At 37.7% G+C, this 23,684-nt stretch overlaps 1 protein-coding gene across 27 annotated transcripts in view; it reads left to right on the top strand.

Moving 5' to 3' along the window:
- The first annotated feature begins 1,725 nt into the window (after nt 1–1,725).
- msi2b (musashi RNA-binding protein 2b) overlaps nt 1,726–23,684 on the top strand; it is a 265,052-nt gene continuing 243,093 nt past the window's right edge. For 21 of the 27 annotated variants that reach the window (XR_014628588.1, XR_014628589.1, XR_014628590.1 and 18 more), the window contains exons 1-5: nt 1,733–1,930; nt 2,197–2,237; nt 2,466–2,547; nt 3,921–4,005; nt 8,792–8,833. Coding sequence is in view for 20 of the 27 variants with exons in the window: in XM_084418192.1 (XP_084274318.1) it covers nt 1,869–1,930; nt 2,197–2,237; nt 2,466–2,547; nt 3,921–4,005; nt 8,792–8,833 (312 nt within the window). In the remaining 7 variants the exon portion in view is untranslated. Of the gene's footprint in view, nt 1,931–2,196; nt 2,238–2,465; nt 2,548–3,920; nt 4,006–8,791; nt 8,834–23,684 lie in introns of all 27 variants that reach the window. The other 6 variants (XR_014628587.1, XM_084418191.1, XM_084418180.1 and 3 more) reach the window with 2 other exon arrangements.

The raw sequence follows: 23,684 nt of genomic DNA, 5'->3' as shown, positions 1-23,684 counted from the left end.
CCCCCCCTCTCTCTCTCTCTCTCTCTACTTTTTTTTGGACTCTCTTCGCCCTCTTCATGGATAATAAGCACACGATCCCTTAACCTTTTTGTGCGTTTTAAAGACCATTAATTAATGTGTAAAACTGCATTTTGCAGAAGTCAAGGGGCCCACAGACCCTCAGGCGGTGTGTGATAGCTCAGATATTTCGAGTTTAAAATCTCAACATGGCAGATGGATGTCGCCAATGGAGGTGTATTCTGTATAATCACTATATATGAGTATACACAGCAGTGGAAAGCAATAATCATACATAATATTTGAATGCATGCTTTAGAATTTTATGATGTGCTTATGATTTATGATGTGCCTGTTTTCTTTAGTCAGCGAGGTATTTATTTCTGAGAGATTTGATCTATACTCCATTTGTATTGTATGTTTATTACATTTTGTACAGTACTTGTGTGCAATGTTATATGATGAGTGCATGATACACTTTTAAAAAAAATTAAGAAAAGGGGGTTGCCATAGAATAACTATTTTTGGTTCCCCAGTTCCTTTCAGTGAACAGTTCTTAAAAGATTTTTTTGTGCAGAACATTGTAATAATCTAAATAATCTTTTTCCAGTTTAAAGAACCTATTGTGGAATGGAAAGACTGTTAAAGGCTCTTCAAGGAACCATATGAATGGCCATTTATTTTTGGCATGTTTACAAATGTGAATTCTCATTCTAATAATTAGTTGCAAAGGAGATGACAATTTTTTTTATATTTCAGACCGTCACTGCCCATTGTAATCCCTGTAGATTTGGGAAAAAAAAAATTTACATTCACCACTGATTTCATCAAACAAGTATGTCAGGAAATTAATTTACGCCCTACTTGCTTTTTGGACATGTTCGAGCAACTCAAAACAAATTGAAGGTAAGTTATGAATTCTCTATGGGGAAAAGGTATTTCAAATTAATAGGTGCTTATTAATATTATCTGTGATGCAATGTTCCTCTGTCCTAGGGTGCAATAAAAAAATAAAATAATTAGGCCAAGCATCTTGATTCTTCCAAATCCATTCAGTTAAAAGAGTTGTTACTATAAGGTAGGCCTACAACTAATACTCCAAGGAATTACATTGTTATTTTATTTTTTTGTAAGCAAACATTCTCTAACTCGCAGCCTATATTTTTCACATTTCTTAATTGAAATTGACGCATTTCTTAAATCTCTTAGGTTGATTAAAAACAAGAAAAGTGACAGATTCTTGAAATATTATGATCATTTTTCTGCTAATGTCACTGATGCATAATGTTTTCCTCTGTATGTGTTTATAATGTTATCTTTTTTTCTTTTCATACTTTGTTTGTGAAACTTTAAATGAAGATTTGATGTAATTTCATTCCTGTCGAGGTTTTATCTGTTTATTATTGTTTGATGCATTAATAATAAAAAATAGGCCAACTGTAAGAAAAAGATCACTGAACAACTTTGCTAATCCTACTCTGGAACTAGAATATTATTTTATTATAGGCCTACACATATTCAGATGTGTATCACTCAGATAGACTTTCTTTCGCATTGTTTACATTCACTTCTCATTCGGTAGACTTTCAGCTGCCGCTACGCTTGTGTGTGTACGGTGATGTGACAATAAAAGTGATGCGATTTGATCTGATCCCCATGCTCTGAGCCCGGGTGGGCGGGGCCATGCTAATGACGTCAATGGAATGGGTGAGGTGACGAGCCCCTTCTGCGCTCCGCCCCGTGTGGGTGACGGGAGGGGGAGGGAGCCAGGCAGAGCTGATCCCACGTGTGACGCTCGCATTCCCGGCTCAGTAATATTCTCTTAGCTCTGACAGTGTGTGTGTTAGTTACTGGCCATAGTTGGGATAGCCATGGAGGGAGACGGGAGCCAAGCCACATCTGGAAGCCCTAACGATTCGCAACACGACCCGGGGTAAGCCAGAACCAATGCTGACAGCACTTGACTTTTTTTCTTGTGTGTTTTTCTCCGGTGAGCATCTTTTAAAAAGGCTCTTCCGGGTGCAGGCAACTACTACACCTTTGTTTGATGTATATTAGTGAGCACAGCCCGCCGGGGCTCAGTAAACACACACCGCTCTGCTTTGCCTTCGTTTAGCTCTGCTTTTTTTGTCGCTAGCTACACGTCAAAATGGCCGATCTGACATCTGGACTCACTTCTGCTGTGTTTTCCCCTTACAGTAAAATGTTTATCGGTGGCCTCAGCTGGCAAACTTCACCAGGTAAGAGACCGATGGTTCGCTGTCATTTGCGCGCGTTTGTCGGGCTGTGTGTTGTGTTTCTTTCATTGTGTCCAGCGTGGCGCGCGCTGTGCGGGATATGTGCCGTCATTTGAAGTCCTCTATTCGACCCCTGTTAGACATCCAGGGGGGCGTTTAATTTACAAACTGGTGTGTAACGCACGAATGCATTGCTTATATGTGCTCTTTTCTTTCTGTTTTGTTCCACAGACAGCCTTAGAGACTATTTTAGTAAATTTGGAGAAATCAGAGAATGTATGGTGATGAGAGATCCCACGACAAAACGCTCCAGGTAAAAAAACAAAAAAAACAAACAAACAACAATGTTGTGTTTTTAAAAGCCCTGTCACTTTGAGGTTTTTATTCTGAGAAATGAACTGTCGATTTTGCCCGTGCGCTGTTATTCGGCTGCTATGCGCTTTTGAAAAGACTGGATCGGTGTGTTTCTGGATAGGATACAGTTTGACATTGATTTGGGATTCTTCATGTTAAAGCAGCAACTGGCTTTAATAAACGAGCGGTTAATGCGGTCGCATGTGTTTTGATTTGATATTGGCACGTTAATGGCTTTTTCACACTTGTCGTTCTTAACCCTGGGTTATTTTGTTTCGTGTTTCACACTGCTTATACTTTACCCTGGGTTAGTATTAGTAATTAATCCTGCGCTGTGTCAGATTGTGGGATTTGATACTGTACGCTAGCGTTACATTTGCATATTCACGAGGATAAAAACGTTTATTGGACACTTACAGCACGCGACCTGTTTTGATATTTGTGGAAATGTCGCCACGTAGATTCCATCTAGTTGAAAACGTTCTGAAAAACCTCCGTTCTCTTCATCGCTACAGTTAAAAACAATTGCTTTCCTCGAACATCGGAATTAAACAGCGCGTGAAAGTTTCTGCGAATGTACAATGCGTATGATGAATATTCAATGATGTAAACGCCACAGCGGTTTATGATTGGTTGTCTATTGCTAAACAATTTGGATATATGTAGCAGATTTTCAAAACCGATGCTACTAACCACCTTTAAAATGACATGTTTGAAACGATTCTGAACCTGAACCCGGTGTTTAAAAATGCGTTAACCCAAGATTAACTGTGGTGTGAAAAGTCCTTATGTGTCCTTGACTGACACGTTATGGCAAACGTTTATCTGAAATGTTTCTCAACCAAGTTCTTGTTAAATAATATAATAGGACGAGCATATTAAAGGGATATTTCACACGGAAATTCTGTCATTGTTTGTTCTGTGAAACAAAGGAATTGTTGGGGACTGACAGTTTTAGTCACCATTCACTTTCATTTGCATCTTTTTTTTTTCCATACATGGAATAGTGAATGGTGACTGAAGCTGTCATTCTACACAGTCTTTTGTGTTCCTCAGGCGAATGAAAGGGTTCCTCATACAGGTTTGGAATGACATGACATTTAGAAAATGATGACAGTTTTTAATTTTTATGTGCTCTGCTGTACTTTTGTCCTTGACGCACTGTATATTTCTAAAGTAACATGTTATTGTAAATGTTATAGATACAGAAGTTCTTGAAGCGTTCAATAATAGAACCAAATGGATGTGTTAACAAGCTTAGCAGTCAAACACGTGTAACCCATCGCTGTCAGCTCCTAATGTATGTCTGTTTTTGTTTGTTTTGTTTTCCAGGGGATTTGGCTTCGTTACGTTTGCTGATGCGGCCAGTGTAGATAAGGTCCTAGCTCAACCTCACCACGAATTAGACTCAAAGACGGTATGTTCTCTTCTATTTGCATTTATTTTTTGTGAAGTGCTGCTTAAACATGCTTGTGTCTGTGACATTCAGTGGTGAAAAGACACGCAGTCTCCTATCATATCTCTTCCCGGGTCGAGGCACTCCGCAGCATTTGTCATTGTACCACACACACAACAGCGGGGCACTTGACATAAAGAAGTAGCTGGATAATTAGACATGTCTTCCTCACATGCCTCAACGGGATTTAACCCCTTGCTTGCCAGACCAGTACTGGGGAACAAGGGGTTAAACCCCATTAAGGTTTGTGGGCATGAAGGGACTAATTACCTGCTGTGTAGTTAGATTGTGACACCAGCCGTGATCCGTGTTTATTGTGACGTAAGACTTGTAGTGACGTAGTGTTTTGCACTCTTCTTCATGACTGAATTTTCCAGACAGATCTCCGGAAGTTGCTCAGGGCAAGGATGCATTTTGATGCAAGGTTGCATGCATGAGTTCATTCTAAACCTTGTTGACTAGAAATGTTTATGTGCATGTGACAGTCTTTACATAGTAAAATAATTTCATTTCATTGTTTCTTTTTTTTAACTTTCAAAGTATTTCTAGAGTTATGTGAATATTTTGTCATTTGTGGTGCAGGTTAGTGTGCGCACTGGTATACAAAGGCCATTATTATACATTTAAATTTTATAAATTCAACTTATTTCTTAATGTGTCATTAATTATTGATTTAAAAAAGTGTATTTTTTTTATTTTAATTTTTCTTATTTATCTTTCAGTTGTTTTTTGACAGTTTTAGCTGTACTCTTGTCCTTGACGCACTGTATATTTCTAAGGTAACATGTTATTGTAAATGTTATAGATATAAAAATTCTTGAAGCGTTCAATTATAGAACAGGATGGACGTGTTATTTATCTTTCAGTTGTTTTATTCATGCCCAGAGTTTGCTGTTGTTTCGACATTAAAAGGTCAAAATAAACCTAAATTTTAGAATATGTAGTAATATATTATTTTTTGTAAAAATTTTATTTTATTTTTTTAAATAAAGATTCTAATTTTCAAAAAAGATTTTGAAGTGTCTTTTTACTTGTCGAGGTTAGGGTTATATATATATATATATATATTAGTATTTTATAGAGCTATTCATTGTATAGCATTGGATTCTTATAAAACAGTATTTAGGAGTTGAAGATATATATATATTATTTTACATTTCCCATGCAAACTGAGTCATATGTATATTTCTGTCAGCAAGAAATAGGTTTACCCGTTTGATTACCTAAATCCAAGCAGAAATGCATTTAGTTTTGCGTGTGACATCAGTTTGCGCTCTATCAGTAAAGTTAATGTGGATTCTATCCCCCCCCCCCCCCTAATAAAGTCACCATCTTTCATGTTTGTAGATGCAGCTGCTAGTTACCTGTAGGAGTCCAGAGTGAAAGAGCCTTTTATTTGGGATAGCTAGGGTGTGGACAAATACCGCCTTCACTGGCTTATTTTAATGGATGCCATGTTGCTGCAAGTTCATATCAAGAGACGGACTGTATTTAAAGGTGTTCACAGAGGTTCATAACTTCCCTCAGGAATTTTGTGGCTAATACTTTTCTCCCAGAACACTACATATTGGCATTCCCAGTGCCTTCCATTTAAAATAGTTTTTTTATTCTGTGATAAGATGGGTATTAGAATTGTTTTTCTATTCCTATAGTTGAGTAGGAAAACTTTGTTGTAAATGTTTTTTTAAACATAGACCCTTTCAAATATAATGTAAAATTAAGATAAAAAAAAAAGAGGAAAAAAATCCTCTGATTTTATTTTGACATTGGAAACTTTTTTTATCATTGGTTTAAGAATAATGTCTATGCGTAAAGATGTAAAAACCAAACTGAGGTTATGAGTTTGAAGTTGTGTTGATTAGATTAGATTAGATCAGGTGGCTAATTTGGTCAATAGCAGATTAACCTGTTAAACTGTTTATTACCCACCTAAAGCCGCAGATATATTACTGTGGATCGTTTACTTAAATCCTGCAATTGTGCAAATGTTAATTTTCAATCATAATTTAGCACAGCAGGCGAATATTCACCACCTCTCTTGGTTCCGTGCCCTAAATGTGTTTAGAAATACAGGTGTGCTATTCATTATCTCACTCTCTGCCAGTTTGGCCTTGACTGATGTAAGCTGAAATGCCTTTAGGAGGCAGAACATTTCTATCTTGTTAATAAAATAATAGTACATTTTATACGTTAGTGTTGCACTAGTCCAAAAACATGTATTTCGGACATTAAAAATAGGCCGTTTAGATTACATAACCACACACACATGGGTAACTCTAGTATTCTTTGTAAAAAGTGGGTCAAGGTTTGACGTTTCAAATGCTCTTGAATGGCTGAGGGAAGAAAAAAAGAAAGCTAGTGTTAGCAGCGATTGAGATCATGTGGACTAGCGGCTGGTGCTAAAGCAGGGATTACTGAGCTGTGGGTAGTGATGCCATCGTCAGGGTTGGGGCGGTCGTGTCATGACTCTGAGGCTTCAGCTCCGACTGGAGACCAGGAGCTGTGAGGAACTTGCACTGGTGGAGGTTTAAGAACAAATTCAAATGGCCCTCGCAGTTGAAAGATCTTGCTTTTGATATCTATAATAGAAGAAATATGACTGTTTTAAAAAATTAAAAAGGCATGACCTTTTAAGTCATCATCACCTGTTTTCCTCGGCCTTGTGTTTCCTAGGCTTGTACCACTGAATATTTTTGCATGTTTTTTTTTGTTTTTGCATATGTTTTTAATAAAAAAATAAAATAAAAAAAATACACCCAAATAACTAATAAATATATAATACCTAAATGGATATTCAGTTTTTTTTTATAAGCTTTTATTCATTTGCATTTCAAATGGGTGTTATATTACAGATTGACAATGTTTGAGTACGTGTATAGTGTAAGTGTATATGTTTATATATACGGCCTTAACATTTTTCATTTGTGTGTGTATATATATATGTATATGTATATATATATAATTAGCTCTTTTTTTTTTTGAAAGTAACTGTAGTGTCATTCTTCAGGCCAGAAATACATTTTTACTGCATTGTCTATTTTTATTTATGCATTTATTTTTTACTTTTTTTTTTGTCAGTGTCCTGTCCAATCCTTTTGTCACTTTTGAAGAGTGTAAATGGCCCAAAGAAAACACGAACAGGGATATTCTTGACACACTTGTTTCACATTTGATTAAAAGCTGTGTAATCTGCAAATCTGAAGGCCTGGGGTGAGAATTGCATTGTGTATTGACAACTGAGAGACTGCAGCCGGTTTCTCTAAAAGCAATCTGTTTCAGATTAAACACTTTTCTGGATGAATTAAGTATAACACAAAGGCATCATTTCCCACCAGAAAGTTTTTTTTTTTTTAGTACATATTGCAATTCTGTTCAGGTCAAATTAATTTACCAGGAAGACCCTCTCCTTCATATTTCACCAAAACATGTTTATTACATTTCTTTTTTCTTTTTGCATGCTGCCACATTTTCAACACAATTCAGCTTTTCTTTTTTTTTTCCATCATTTATAAGAAGTGACAAAGCATTCAGACCTGCGGTATATTCAAGAGCAATATAGCACTAATGGATCTTTTTCCCTCGAGTTGTTTTTCCATTTAATGAGAGTGCAGAAGCAAGTCTTTGAACTGTTTTTGTTCTCGCATGCATGATTATCTACCGTCCTATCCTTCTAGTGCTCTGGCTGCCCAAGCTTTCGGCCTATGTGCTAAAAAGAGGGACTGTTGTTATAGTCTATGAATGTTTAAATGACCCAAGCCAACATCTTGCTCAACAGCAGGTCGGTCTGGATCTCACTTGTTTTCCTATGTGAAACCTCTATATATTTTTGCTATTTGGAATGTGAATAAGTGATGTTCGAAGTCAAATAATACCAGTTTATCAGAATCTCTTAAAATGTCTTTTTAGCATTAGAATCATCCATATATTGCAGTATGTAAAATGTGTAATGATTAAAAGATCGACAGGAGGAAAAAATGTCTTGATTGCAATTGGCGTATTTGTGTTGTTGATTTATCGTCCGGGGGAATCTGTTATTATTAATATCCAGGATGAATCGTTCCGCTGGTTCAGAACCCCTAGCGGTTTATGTAAATTACAAACGCTCTTGATCATGATGTGTGCGAAACTGCATTTCGTTTGTAATATAATAAAATCAAATAACATAGCTTATCTAACCAATAAACCTAATGATGTCCTATCACATGGCAAAATGCATTCCAGGCAGAGCTGTAACCCCTCGTGCAGTGCGGTACAGCGGCCGAGAGAGTCACCCATAATAATGATAATCCCTCAGGGGGGAAGGAGGTTGTGGACGTATTGATCTAATGCCCTGTCTTGATTCTCCGCAAATCTACAGCTCTCGCTAAAACAGCTCCCGTCATGTGGGCCTGACCTCCCCGAGGCCAGCGCACTTCTTCAGCGAGTCTTTGAATTATCTCCGGTGTTAAATAAAGCCACCTGTTTATTTATGTTGTAATCGAGTAATTATGCTCTACCCTGTGTAAGGGTTTATATTCGATTTTGTCACACACAGGCCTCATGCAACCAGCATGTAATAACTAGGCGAGATTACACACGAGACATGGAGCATTGCATCATGATTAATGCTATAATTTCCATGAAGGTTATCGAGTAGTCGCGGCACATTGCTGGCTTTTTCTAATATTTTCTAATTTTCCTCTTCATGTAACAGCATCATGAGCTCGGTTTTCTCATATTTCCTTCTCTCCTTTTTTGTCTCATTTAGATTGATCCTAAAGTTGCCTTTCCAAGACGCGCTCAACCCAAGGTAAGAGCTGTTTGCCACTTTACATTTGCAAGTCTGCTGTGTGTATTTGTTAACAGTGTGAGAGGGCCAATGTTTTTTTTGCTGAATTTGGCCTTTGACAGAGCAAAGCTGAGTTAGAGTTGAAGCTGTGATGTTACATTATGGTCTGTTGCAGTCTGGCTGGTGTTATTTTCCAGGCTAACTATGACTTCTCTGTGTCATAGTACAAGGAGAGATTGTTTAATTGTTGTTTCAAATGTGAGGAATTCAGATTTTCTTTTAATTAGCATGGCTGGGTATGAACCCGTAGAACTATCACGGTGAAAATATTGAATTATCGCTGCCTTGTTGAGCGTGAAGGTTGAGTATTTTTTTTCATTTTTTCATTTTTGGGGGCTTGAGGTGGGGTGGTGATTAACTTGCCTTTTTTAGCATCGCTGCTTGCATGTAAGATCATTAGAGAGGAATCTTTTATAAAAAAAAAAGGAAGAAAAAAATAAAACTAGAGGAGAATTTTGCCCTCAGCTGTGGAATTCAGAGCATTAAATCCCTCGTTTGAATCTTGTCTCAACAAGAAATCTTTTCTTTGTACAGCCGAATATATATGTGTGTGTGTTTTTATGGTATCTAATGTCCTGCTTCTGCAAGCCATGTTGGCAACGAACTTCCGACAGCCTCTTCGCTTCAGACTGCACTGTCAGCCAGATGGTCTGTGCCCCAGATTTTGTGTCTGCCGTGCAGCCGTTGGTTGGCCTCTCAGGCAGAGCTGGGACGGCCCCCCTGGCTCCGCTACGGGCCACCAGCATTTCTTACCCAAGAGGAAAGGTGCACCGATCTGAGATCGGCTTAGGTGGATTCTTTTCGAACGAATGCAGAGCAGGATGGCAGACGGTCCTTGATCAGAGCAGGCCGGGGAGGAGGGCTCGTGGGGTGACAGGTGTCCATTGCACACTTGTCTGGCTAATTGATATAAAGAACTTTTTCGCTTCATCCAGGGCTCATTGGAGGAGAAAAGGTGCACTCTTTTTCTCGCTCTCGCGCACATACGCATGCCAGCAAGGCCGGTCCAAATGCAGGCCGCAGGGCCCCGGGCCTAATGCTGTTTCTTGGCTCGGGTTGGACACGGGATGAATAGGAGTATTAATGCGGCCAGGCTCCAGTAGCAGTTAGACTGCAGCCCTGTCGATGATTGCTCAGAGCCAGGCACATTGGCAAATAATACCTTTAATGCAAATGCATTATTATTTCCAACCATGTCAATGGGATAGGCATTATTGCGCCATTGGAAGTTGCCAGTAGTTACTGCGATTCAGATTCATCCGACTCTACACTTAGATTTAAGAACAAACCAGCAGTCGATAAACATGAAGATCCAAATAGAAGACTAAGGAAACAAAAGCTCAGACCTCCTTTTTTTTTAATCTCCCGACAAAAGCTCTAAAAGGAAGTGGGGATTTGTTTTTGCACTGATTGTGTTAAACAGCGCAGAAGTTTACCACAGGCGGAGGGCGAGATTGCTTTTTCGCCCTGTTTGTGATTGGGCTTGTTGTTTCACACTACTTTTCCCCAACATGGCTCTGCATGTCCTGACAAGATTTTTTATTGATATTGGGATTGAGGCCACTTTTGGAAGCGAATGGATTTTCGCAGGTCTGATATCGCCCTCCGAGAAAACTGTTATTTTCATCAACCCTAAGTCTGCATAAGCCTTCCAATCAAGTTACTGATGCTTCACCAGCTGTAGTGCGGTTTTAACAAGCCTCTAGGTGCATTAATGCGATGGACGATCATCTGTATGTGATGGGCCATTTGTTTGCTGCTGATTCTTGTCCTTTCTCATTGATCATGTTTGGAGGCCGCTACATCTCCAGTTGCTAATTTAGTGGACTCGTATTTATCTTCAAGACACTTGTGAATGAAAAATTACCTTTCCGAATAATTGATTTCAAAGCTGTTTATGTCCTTCAATAGGTTCACAGTTTAGAGGAAAAATTCAGTCACATTGCTGAATAGAACTAGATGACAGTGTTGGGGATACTATACCTTTTCAAATTACATTGTATTTAAAATACTTCAATTACTATTTTGAAAAAGTATTTTAAATTTTTAATTTTAAATCTATAGAGGTCGACCGATAGTGGATTTTGCCAATAACGATAACTAGGTTGGACCACGCTGGCCGATGACCGATTAATCAGCTGTAACATTTTTCTTTCTTTGTTCGCAAAATGATAGAAAAAGATTTTTAAAAAGGTAATCAGCCTAAATAAATGAGTAATAGCTAAATAAATATGTAAATCAATGATTAAATAAGCAAACTATTCCTATAAAAGTCACAGAATAATTTTACCTTTCAGATAAATCTCTTTTACTGGGATTCTGCTTTTTCTATCATCAGTTATTCAACTAAATTGTAAATAATTTACATTGATTGATGAATATTGATTTTAGTATTTTACATTAACGACACTTAAAAAAAATATATATAAGAAAAGTAATTTATACATTCTGTAAAAGTTTAGCCAGGGGGGCTTCTTACCCCAGTAGTGGGGTGAAAGATGGCCTTTTTGAATAATTTTACATTTTGTTCTATAACAACTAAATTAGCAAATGTTTCTACTAATTCCTGTAAAAACATATTGGCTGATGCATCATCATCCTGCACATGCTAAACTTTTGTTCTTAAGGTGGGCATCTTCCCCCATGTTACCCTACTTCTTAAATGTCTATTCTGTCAAAAGTATTGCCTGACTTAAGTGTCTTGGGACAGCTAGGAGGTTAGGAGAACTAGTTTGAACGTCTGTGTGTATGCAGGTCCAAATCTTGAGTGTGGACGTTTCCACCCATTTCTGCCCCCTGGGCTTTCGTTCCCTGCCTCTGGCTGCCAGCCTCTGGTTTTTCTGCCATTAAAATAAAATAATGTGTAATTTTTGCTGACACTAGTTCAAAACACTGTTTTGTTAGACACTGCTAAATGAGTTTGCATTCAAAGATCAGAGCAGCCACCTATGGGTCCTTAAATTTGATTTCTCAGGAGTCTCACCAATCTTTGCCAAGCCAGTGGCTATAATCAGACACATTATCTACCAAAATGGGAGCTATGCTGGAAGTACAGCCATGTTAAAAGGCCCAGCACACAACATAATGCAATCCTTCAGCTCTAGCAACGCAACTCACAACCAGCCTGAGTGGAAATGTCCTGGCATTTACCGCCCATAAGTGCTGTCAAAACAGTGGCTGAGCAAAAGCTACATCCCCAGCTCTCTCGTTTCTCGCAAACTGCCTAGCACGGGACTGACAGAAGAGCGGGAGAGCGCGTGTTGGAGCTGAAATTGAGTTTACCCTTGTATTATTTTAATTTCCTTTCCATCCTACATTGCATGGTGCTGTTTTTCCTCTCACTCTCCTTCCCTCCCTCTTGCTCTCTTTGTCAGTTTTTGAGTGTGTAAGAATATTTGCACCTAGTGTACTGCGAAACAGCGAAGCTGTCGGGTCCTGTGGTGTGGGCTCACGGGGAGAGGCACACGACTAAGTGTGAAAACTCCAGGCCAAGTTTTTAATGAAGTCCAATAGGTGGTGCCATGTGAAGTGGCGAAACCACATCTCGGCAAACGTTTTCTCGCTCTTGGGGAGAGAAGAGTGGCACCGATAGGCCACTGACTCCAAACAACCCTGCCGCCAATTAAAAAGCCCGGCTAACGCACGGCTCAATCAGTCTTCGCGGGTTCCATTGAACGTCCTTTCATTTCCGCAGCCATAGTTCTATGCTGACAGCTTGGCAAAGCAGCCTTCTTTCTCTTTTGAATTTTCTGCAGGTGTTTTTTTCCCCCACGTGGGCTGAGAAAACAGATTTGATAAAAGGGCCTTGGTTAAATCTGTTGTAGGTATATTTCAGTGTAGTTTGATGTAAACATTGCATAGAAGTTCCATGATGAAACGTTTTGACGCAAGGAACAACAGAGGAAAAAGGTTGTGGATTGAGAGAAAGGATATCCACCTTATTGTTCACCGTGCACTAGAGCTGCTGATTTGGACTAATTGTCATTCATTTTCTTGAAATTTTAAATGCGGCTATTAATTTGCATTGCATTGTTTCTGTGTTGAACACTCCATTATAACAAACCAAGTTTTTTTATGCTGCAGAATATATATTTATTTTATATAAGCGTATTGTTGGTGATACACCATCTACATTGCAAAGGAGTGACATAGTGAATCCCAATTTTTTCATTTTTTCACTGTATTTTTAAGAGCGCATATCAGACATACTTGCGTTTATACTGATAATTGAGCGACTTGAGAAAGCATTTATTATGCATGAGTTAATTTTTAATTGGTATGAGGTGAATTTAAAAATAATCATTTTATGTGCACTGCCATTTTAAAGTAAACTTGCGTTTATTTAAAAAAAATACAGTAAACACAGTAATATTGTTAAATATTATTACAATTTAAAATAATTGCTTTTAGGGGTGTGCGATATGCCACCATGATCTGCCTTTGAAGAGAGATTTTTAGGATCATGCTACAACGCACATTCTATCAGTTGCAGTTCTGGCACCCCCGTCCCCGCCAGTAATCGTGAAAAACTGCCTTAAGTGCAATTTAAATGTTTGTATAACTCAGTTTTAGCTATATGAGTGTAAATGATTACATAAGTTTGATTAATTCATTGTATTCATTTATGAATTATTTTTCAGGAGGGAATTCAGAATTTTTGGTTTTGGCCCAGAATATTCATTTCGGTGCATCCCTGGTATCAGTATATTGGGTCCGTGCATAGGTCTCAAAGTGACAGCAGCCTAACTCTGCTGTCTGTGTCATCATTAATGTTAATCAAACAACAAAATACAGAGAAAATGACTCATTCTTGACTGAATAATTCAGTAGCTTTAAGAATCAGTGTATATTTAATTAATACAGTGAAGCCTATTTAGGGTTTTATTTTATAGTATTGGTTTATTCAGTTTCTTACTTTCATGTTGCTGGTACAGTTAATGCACCTGTTTTTGTTTAAAATATTGATGCAGTTTATTTATATTTGTATCTTCTATTGCATTTGTGACCCTGGACCACACAACCAGTCACATGGGTAAATTTTTTTAAATTGAGGTTTATACATTATCTGAAAGCTGAATAAATAAGCTTCCCAGTGATGTGTGGTGGATATGTATAGGATAATATTTGGCCGAGATACAGCTATTTGAAAAAATCGCCTTTAAAGTTGTCCATTTCTGTTCGCGATTGTGCTGCATTCACTCACAAATATAAATGTTTTATATATTTACGGTAGGAAATTGACAAAATATCTTCATGGAACATGATCTTTGCTTAATATCCTAATGATTTTTGGCATAAAAGAAAAATCGATCATTTTGACCCATACAATGTAGCCTATTGTTGGCTATTGCCAGAAATATACCCGTGCGACTTGTGACTGGTTTTGTGATCCCCAGGGTCACATCTGTCCTATTATTTATAATTTTCATCTTTGTTCTTATTTTTTAATAACAAAAGATAAAAGAATAGGCTACTTTTTTCTTTTTTTTCCTCCATTTGGCCCACCCCTACTTTGGCCTAAATGGTCTGTCATTCTTTTTAATTTTTGATTTTGTTAACTTTTTAAAATCAGTTTGGCTTTAATGCTCAGTGACTTGCAAAATCTTAAAAACCAACATGACAAAAAAAAAAATCATGATATTTATTTGCCATATCGCCCAACCCTAACTGCTTTATATTATAATATAATTAGCAATTTATGCTTTTTAAGCAGTCATTACTCCAGTGTCTTCAGTGCCACACAGTAAGATACTCTGCCTTGGTCACATGGTAATATCGAATGCGCTAGTTTCGCCTGTACTTTCTTTTCTCTCTCTCTGAGGAATATGAGGGCCCCATCTTCTCCCCTTCTAGCCTGGTGTCTGAGAGCAAGGCTGGTGCGTTCACATGTTTATAGAGGAGAGCTCAGTACCACTGTGGCCGGCCCAGCACTAACTGCTGTTGAGTGACACTAATGAGGAGAACAGGCATGCAGGAAAGGGAAGGAAACAAGCTCTTCTGGACATGGCCATTGACAAAACCCCTTTAAGATCTCACCACTCTCTGAAATCTTTCCCAAGACCCCCCCCCACCCTCCCCAGACTTCCCTTCTCAAAAAGACACATCTCTCAATTAGCATGGCTCGGAGAACATGGCGCTTTGGTGCTCTTCCTTTGATTTGTTTTGATTAGCAGGATGTGAGGGATCTAATTGAATCCTGTTCTAGACGGTATGGCAACACGCCTCTTGTTGAGCCAAAACAACAGAGAATAGACTGAGACAGGGGTCAAGACGCATTCAGCACTTGCAAATTTGAATCGACAGGTGTCTGTGGTTGAAACTTTTTACGTCAGACATGACGAAGGTGAATGTCCGTGCCAACTTCCGCAGCAACATTCCATGAATCCACTGTTTTTCCCATTTTTTGTTTTTTGTTTTTTACAGGCAAAAATAAAATGTTTTTTATTAGACACGTCAGATAAATTTCGTTTTAAAAACCAAAAATGTTCATAATAAATGCCCCACTTTTTACGATTCACATTCTGAAGTGCAAGGACCTTTTACTGGCCATTTGTTGAAAAAAAAAACACAACAAAAAATTCTTCAGTTCACATCATTCATCAGTCACACATTAGTTTTAAGAGTTTAAGGCCCTATTTTGTATCCTATTCATGGAAAATGGCAGCAAATATTTGTGCTGGCTGTTGTGTTCTTCTTTCCTCATTAGTTCAGGCTCACTGCCTATTCAGAAGTAAACTGATACACACAGGCCTTTCACACATGGCCCTAATCGATAGCAAATCACTTTGTCTTTCTTCTATAAAAGTTAACTAAAAAGTTCATTTTCTGTGTATTGTAGACTGTGGCTTAATGCCAGTTCTGAAAACACAATATTTTTCTTAGGTGATATTTCTCTCCCATTTACTATTTGACATTAACTGAGTAGAAAGAGTAGCAATAACACAAAGGGTGTCATGCTCTGCCTCCCAGCTAAATACACCATGTGAGCTGAACCAAATGTATTGTCGACCCTTTTTTAACGCCAGTGCTTAACTTGGTCTTGCATATGTTTTAAACTGTTTACAATAACACTTGATTTCTGATTGGTTGGTCATGTCTCAAGCTCTTTTTATACCTGGTTTTAACACGAGTCTTCAGTGACCACTTGTGTTTAGATTTTGTATGTCAAAAACACAGATGTTCCATGCACATTGAATGAGTGAATGAGGCATCTATAGTGCTTTACTTTGTACTACTGTACACCCAAAGGACTTTACAATCATGTCAGGGGATCTCTCCTCGACCATTACCAGTGTGCAGCATCCACTTGGATGAAGTGACGGCAGCCACAGTACAACAGCGCCAGTGCGCTCACCACACACCAGCTATAGGTGGAGAGGAAAGAGAGTGATAGAGCCAATTCAAAGGATGACATTAATGGTTGATCCATAATTCTGCTGATATTTGGCATTTAATAATTCAAATTTGCCAAAAAGCTTTTCTGTTTGGCCTGTTAAGGGTTGGAAGTGAGACTTTTATTTTGCCCTGCAGAGTTGTGGTATAGTAATGGTATCAAAGAACAGAATATAAAATAAATGGATTTAATTTATTTATGAAATTATTCATTATGTAATAATTAATTTATTAAAAGTAAAAAAATATATATATTAGTAAATAAAACGATAATTTTATATATATATATTGATTTTGCACCTCATTTACATAGGCTATGTATTTAGTTCTAACTACTCATGATCAGTCAACCAAGATGGATATTAATATCAGGTGTAAAGGTGTTTGTTTTGTCATTCCTCGCCTGTTCTTGTGTATAAAAATCATTAGATTTTAAAGCACAGATAACTCACTTTGCAGTCTTCATTACTGCATAAAACTTCCTTGGTCTTATTCAAGTTTAATAGAAGTCATAAAAAATAAGACAATACAGTAATACTTCAGGCCAGCTTTGACTTTGCCTTGGGCTGTCAGGCCTGGAAACATGTCAACAGCGCAGACAGGTTATTACACTGTGACAAACTCGGTACGGAGCATCCCAGAGCTTTCATTTAGGGTTTCTCCCAGAGTGGAAAGCTGCCAAGTCTGCCAGAGCCCTTGTAGGAGCAGACAAGCTTCCAAATCCGCCCAGTCGACGCAGCAGCGTGCTTCTCTTTGATGCTGCGGTTACCTGCCTTGTCCTATGCACAGTACTGATGTAGCGCTGAGGCTATCGGCCCACACACTCCACCCCTCTGACAGCCGGCTCTCGCTGCCTTTCCCTGTCTGAGACCTCATACCAACCTGCCTGCTGCATGGAGGGTAGGAGATTTGCAGCGTTGCAACTGGTATGTAATCACTATCAGTTTCAACAGCCTGTTTATTTTGTTTTCTGTAGGGATGCACTGAATCTGATATGCAAATTTTGACCAAAATAGACAAGCCCGTATTAGAAGTCTGTGCTATTATGATCTTTTTTTTTTTTATCAATAGTTTTTGTCAATGTCAAATCAATGTTGCAGTCTCTAAGTACATGTAGGCATCACAACATTATAATTTACTATGAAAAAGGGATAACTCTCTTTATTTTGAGATGAACACTTGAGAAATTTAAGTTAAAACATTAGTTCACCTCAAAATGAAAATTTCCTGATAATTTACTCACCCCAATGCCATCCAAGATGTTCATGTCTTTCTTTCTTCAGTGGAATTGTTTTTTTGTTTTTTTGAGGAAAACATTTCAGGATTTTTCTCCACAGTTTGCTTCAACGGCAACCAGAATGTTGAAGTTCAAATCAGTGCCGTTTCAAAGGGCTCAGAAGTGCTTCAAAGGGCTTTGCACGATCCCAGCTGAGGAATGGGGTCTTATCTGGCGAAACGATCAGTCATTTAAAAAAAAAAAAAAAAAATTATATATATATATATATATATATATATATATATTTTTTTAACCACTTTTTTTAATTACTTTTTAACCACTTGTGCTGGTCTGCGACGCGCCACGTATTACGTCATCATGTTGGAAAGGTCACGAAAAAAAAAAGAAGAAAATAATAATAATTAAAGCTGCAAGCAGCATTTAGCGGGGTTCAAGCATTTAGGGTCTTTAAGCACATAAGGCAGTTTAGTGAGTTGTCTGAATTTTTGTTTAGGATTTACAGGCTTTTGAGTGTTTTTTGCCATACCCATTTTCTAAATGATCCTGTTACAGCCAGGCCAATGCAAAAGTTAAAGTTTTTTATATAATTAATAATCTAGAGCTTCCAGAGAATTGTACTGCACTGGTATATTTCCGATCGGGCGAAAAACCTAGGACTAGTTCGCAAAAGTAGGTTTTTAACATAATCGCAAGTATTTAATGAACAAATTGATTGACAGCAGTAGTTCTTGAGGCAAAGTTGTTCAGTATGAGGAGATCTATCAAATGATATGCATCACGTGATTACATAGCCGTAAAACCTGTTAGCGTCAACTAGTGGCTGATTTTTCAAAATTCTTACAGACCTCTAGGGCCACGAAGTCGAACATGCCCACCGAGTTTCGTTCTGATCGGCCTCCGTTAAGAGCAAACTAACAGCTTTGAATTAAAATGGTGAGTTTATCCTGTTGTAAACATCAACCATGCCTGTTGACAGTTCTTTTTTGTGGGAAGGGAATGAAAAGTTCTCAAATCCGCAGCACAGCCTCAGACATAACATTTATATCCATGATCTGCCATTTTCACTATTGTCCTTGCTTGCTTCTTCACAATACCTGCAGATCTTCTGATGATTCGGCTGTGCAGGTCCACATTAACACTGCCTGGCCTAGAACATGGACTGGAAAATGCAAATTTGGGGGGTATAAATATTAATGATCCTGACTCCAACGTCACAGTCGGTGTTATGGTGGGATTCACTCATTTTTCAGCGGTCTTTTGCAAACAGGAGATTTACACATGAAGGAGGAAACAATGGTGTTTGAGGCTCACGGTATGTCAGTTCCATGTCCAGAACTCTTATCATTCAACTATGCCAAGATAAATACAGTTTTCAATTGTATGGCACCTTTAAAATAGATGATTAGTAATATAATGCTTACTTGGAGTCTGAAATGGCTTTAACAAAAGAAGAAAAATATTCTTAGATTTCTGTTCATTCTAATCATGTACAAATAAAGTAGCACAGTAAGATTACATTTATTTGCATGCATTAGTGAGTGTGTGATTGTGCTGTGTGTGCAGCGTGTCAATACTAAAAGTGAAGGTGTAGTTGATATCTTTGGTGATAATATCTGTAGTAATCATAAAAAAACAATTAAGAAATAAAGAATTAAAATTACAAATAATATTCTATTAAGATATGAGTTACAATAACATGATTTGCAATAGTAATAATATCAATAATATATGCACAATACACACAGATTAGACTATCAGGTCTGTGTTTTACAAAAACATTAGTATTGCAGCCAATGTGAGTCTGTGGGATTTATAAACAGACAAAATATGATTTGAAATGTTATTTTAATGATTTTATTAAGTTTAAACAATATTTCAAATGGAAAAAAATGAAAAATAATATTTTAGTGAGCAGAATGAACCAATGAGTGTTCTTCTTCTGGTGGTTAAAATGTAAATGAAAACAATAATACTTAAACAATAATACTTAATACACTAACCATGCTTGAACACACACATGCACACATTTTTTTTTGTAGATGTAGATATTTAAAATAAAAGATAGGTAACAAAATGATAATTGCAAATCTCCTCTGTATAACACCATTTTCAGATTTCAAATTAATCACTGAGAGGCAGAATTGTTCAAACTGAGAGCTCAGTAAAAATGAAGTGATAAACTTTGACAAAACATGACTGTGTTATAATAGGTGATTTTCATGCAAGTAATTTTATATAGTCCAAAAACTAATGCAAAAGCACAGATGAAAATATTTTATTAAGTAGAATGTCCTGCAGAGGGCAGGAGAAGACCACTAATTGACTCACTTTCATTTGAAAGACTTTTTTATCCACCAGTAAAACAAAGCAGTTTCTCCATGTTATTTCCATTAAGCATGCTTACACACACAGACACACACACAAACACAAACACATCCATCCACACACACACACACACACACACACAGACACACACACAAAGACAAATATGTTTTCAATGTTTTTATGATGTGATATTGTGAAAATATCTTCATCTCCTCATCTTGAACAACTTTGCCTCAAGAATCACTAATGTCAATCAAACCGTTCATAATCATAATAAAAAAATAAAATATATACAAATATCATAATAAAAAAAACATCATAATAAAAAAGATTGCTTCTTAAAGCATTTGTTTATTTCCCAATACTGAAGCGAATTAAAAGATCATGCGTAATCCTGCTGCTCCCTCTAGTGGACAACAGTGGTATTATAGCTTACATTTTACAGTTGAGGTGTTTGAATGAATGAATGGGAATTTGTTTTTTTACTTATATCTCAGGAACCAAAAGGCGAAAAATTCTGAAACTCAGAGCATAGATAGTGCTTGAGGAGCCCTGTTGAATGAGACCATCAGGGTGTTTTTGGGCGATTGGGGCTGGGAGTTATGACTGTTATAAGGCATATCTATTCGAGCTATTATCTCTGGAATGCCCAGGGCAGATAACACCACATTTGAATCGAAGCTAGCCAAGGACGTGCCCTTTCCAACGAGCTCTTACACAATGTTCGGGGTGGTCTGGGTCGGGAGTAATGGCCGTTCAAAATCGGGGGTCCCGCGGGCTGGCGATGCGCGGGGGGCGCGCTCCCGAGGCCCGCGAGGACACGTTTCGATCAAGAGCCCGGAGAGGTCCTCACCATCAAAATTTGAGCGCGCAACGACTTTCCGTTTTCGAGTTATGAATGAATTTGTATTCGGGGGCGTGGCTTAAATGCCGTTATACTTTCGTTTCATTTCATTCACTTACTTTCGTCCATTTCCATATCTCAGTGTAACACAATTGTCAATAGTAATACTCAATAGATGAGTTTTGACAAAATGTGATTGTAAATGTTAAAATAATGATTTTATAAAGTCTAAATATGAATTTTATAACAATATTAGGGAGTAGTATGATGAAATGACAGCAGGGGGCAGTAAAATACCACTTATTGGCTTAATATGTCATTATATTCATATAAAATCACCTTTTGAAGAAGTTAAACTTTTTTTCTGATAATTATTGATCTAGAGAGTTCAGAGAATTGTGCTGCACTGGTTTTGAACATTATGATATGAACATTATACGATAATAGATAGAAGACACCATTTACAGCAAATACAGGCAATTTACCATAGGAAATATATGGCTTTAAAGCATTTTAACAGTTATAGCGCCACCTATGCTCCGATCTCCATAAAAATGTCCATGCTTCTTTAGCATGTTATGTCACATATGCTCATCAATTTTTGTGAAGTTCTGAGTTTTCATTTAGGATTTATAGGCTTTTTAGTGTATTTTGCCACGCCCATTTTCTAAATGACCCTATTACAGCCATCCAAATGCAAAAGTTCAACTTTTTTTCGATAATTATTGATCTAGAGAGTCCAGAGAATTACCCTAGACTGGTCTGGTTCTGATCGGGCAAAAAACCAGGGACTAGTTCGCAAAAGTAGGTTTTTAACATGTTTGCCAATATTTAATGAACAGTTTGATTGACAGTAGTGGTTCTTGAGGCAAAGTTGTTCAGCATGAGCAGATCTATCAAATGATATGCATAATGTGACAATAAGTTTAACACCACGTGATTACAGAGCCATAAAACTCGTTAGCGCCAACTAGTGGCCGATTTCTTTCAAAAATCTTACATACCTCTAGGGCCATGAGTTGAACATGCCCATCGAGTTTTGTTCCGATCGGCCTCCGTTAACCTTGTCTAATAGGTGCTCAACTTCATTGGCTGATGGCGGCCATGTTTTTCGAGATACGCCAATGTCATCATAGATATACATGGCACCCTGGACCATGAGACTGCATACCAATTTTCAAGTCAATTGGACTAACGGTCAGGTGGTTATAGCCCTTTTCATGTTTTTTTCATGTTATAACGCCACCTAGTGTTCAATCGTCGCGATTTTTTTACTGTGACCCCAGATTGAACTCATACATATGTGTTCCGAGTTTGGTGAAAATATCTAATTTCGTTCATGAGTTATAACCATTTTAGTAAACTGGCTCCGCCTCCTGCAAACGTTTTGACGCCCCTTAGCAACCGTGGATCGAAATTTCAACTTTTTTTCGATAATTACTGATAATCAGACTCCAGAGAACATTTCTGCACTGGTTTGGTTCCGATTGGCCAAAAAAACCCTCTACTAGTTTGCAAAAGTAGGTTTTAGACAAAATTCAAAATGGCGGAAAAATTTGCATACCGGAAATGAAATTGAAGATATACATTTTGTCCGTCTTGAGACAAGGATTACAGTGATATAAGACACTTGAGTCTGTGACAAAGGGTTAAGGAGATTTAAGCAAAACCGTGATTTTTTTTGGTTTTTGGCACTATAGCGCCACCTATGGGCCAATCGGGGTCATACTCTCTGAACCTCTCCTCGATTTTTGTACTACCTTCTAGCCAAGTTTCAAGTCTCTAGCACTTACGGTTTGGGCTGCACGATGCGTTTTACGGCAGAAGAATAATAATAATAATAATTAAAGCTGCAAGCAGCATTTAGCGGGGTTCAAGCATTTAGGGTCTTTAAGCACATAAGGCAGTTTAGTGAGTTGTCTGAGTTTTTGTTTAGGATTTACAGGCTTTTGAGTGTTTTTTGCCATACCCATTTTCTAAATGATCCTGTTATGGCTACCCAATGGGTAAAGTTAAAGTTTTTTATATAATTAATAATCTAGAGCTTCCAGAGAATTGTACTGCACTGGTATATTTCCGATCGGGCGAAAAACCTAGGACTAGTTCGCAAAAGTAGGTTTTTAACATAATCGCAAGTATTTAATGAACAAATTGATTGACAGCAGTAGTTCTTGAGGCAAAGTTGTTCAGTATGAGGAGATCTATCAAATGATATGCATCACGTGATTACATAGCCGTAAAACCTGTTAGCGTCAACTAGTGGCTGATTTTTCAAAATTCTTACAGACCTCTAGGACCACGAGTCGAACATGCCCACCGAGTTTCGTTCCGATCGGCCTCCGTTAAGAGCAAACTAACAGCTTTGAATTAAAATGGTGAGTTTATCCTGTTGTAAACATCAACCATGCCTGTTGACAGTTCTCTTTTGTGGGAAGGGAATGAAAAGTTCTCAAATCCACAGCACAGCCTCAGACATAACATTTATATCCATGATCTGCCATTTTCACTATTGTCCTTGCTTGCTTCTTCACAATACCTGCAGATCTTCTGATGATTCGGCTGTGCAGGTCCACATTAACACTGCCTGGCCTAGAACATGGACTGGAAAATGCAAATTTGGGGGGTATAAATATTAATGATCCTGACTCCAACGTCACAGTCGGTGTTATGGTGGGATTCACTCATTTTTCAGCTGTCTTTTGCAAACAGGAGATTTACACATGAAGGAGGAAACAATGGTGTTTGAGGCTCACGGTATGTCAGTTCCATGTCCAGAACTCTTATCATTCAACTATGCCAAGATAAATACAGTTTTCAATTGTATGGCACCTGTAAAATAGATGATTAGTAATATAATGCTTACTTGGAGTCTGAAATGGCTTTAACAAAAGAAGAAAAATATTCTTAGATTTCTGTTCATTCTAATCATGTACAAATAAAGTAGCACAGTAAGATTACATTTATTTGAATGCATTAGTGAGTGTGTGATTGTGCTGTGTGTGCAGCGTGTCAAT

The sequence above is a fragment of the Rutilus rutilus genome (assembly GCF_951802725.1).
Source record: "Rutilus rutilus genome assembly, chromosome: 9".
Lineage (NCBI taxonomy): Eukaryota > Metazoa > Chordata > Actinopteri > Cypriniformes > Leuciscidae > Rutilus > Rutilus rutilus.
Note: the sequence above shows the minus strand (reverse complement) of the source record. Positions and strands in the feature narration are given on the sequence as shown.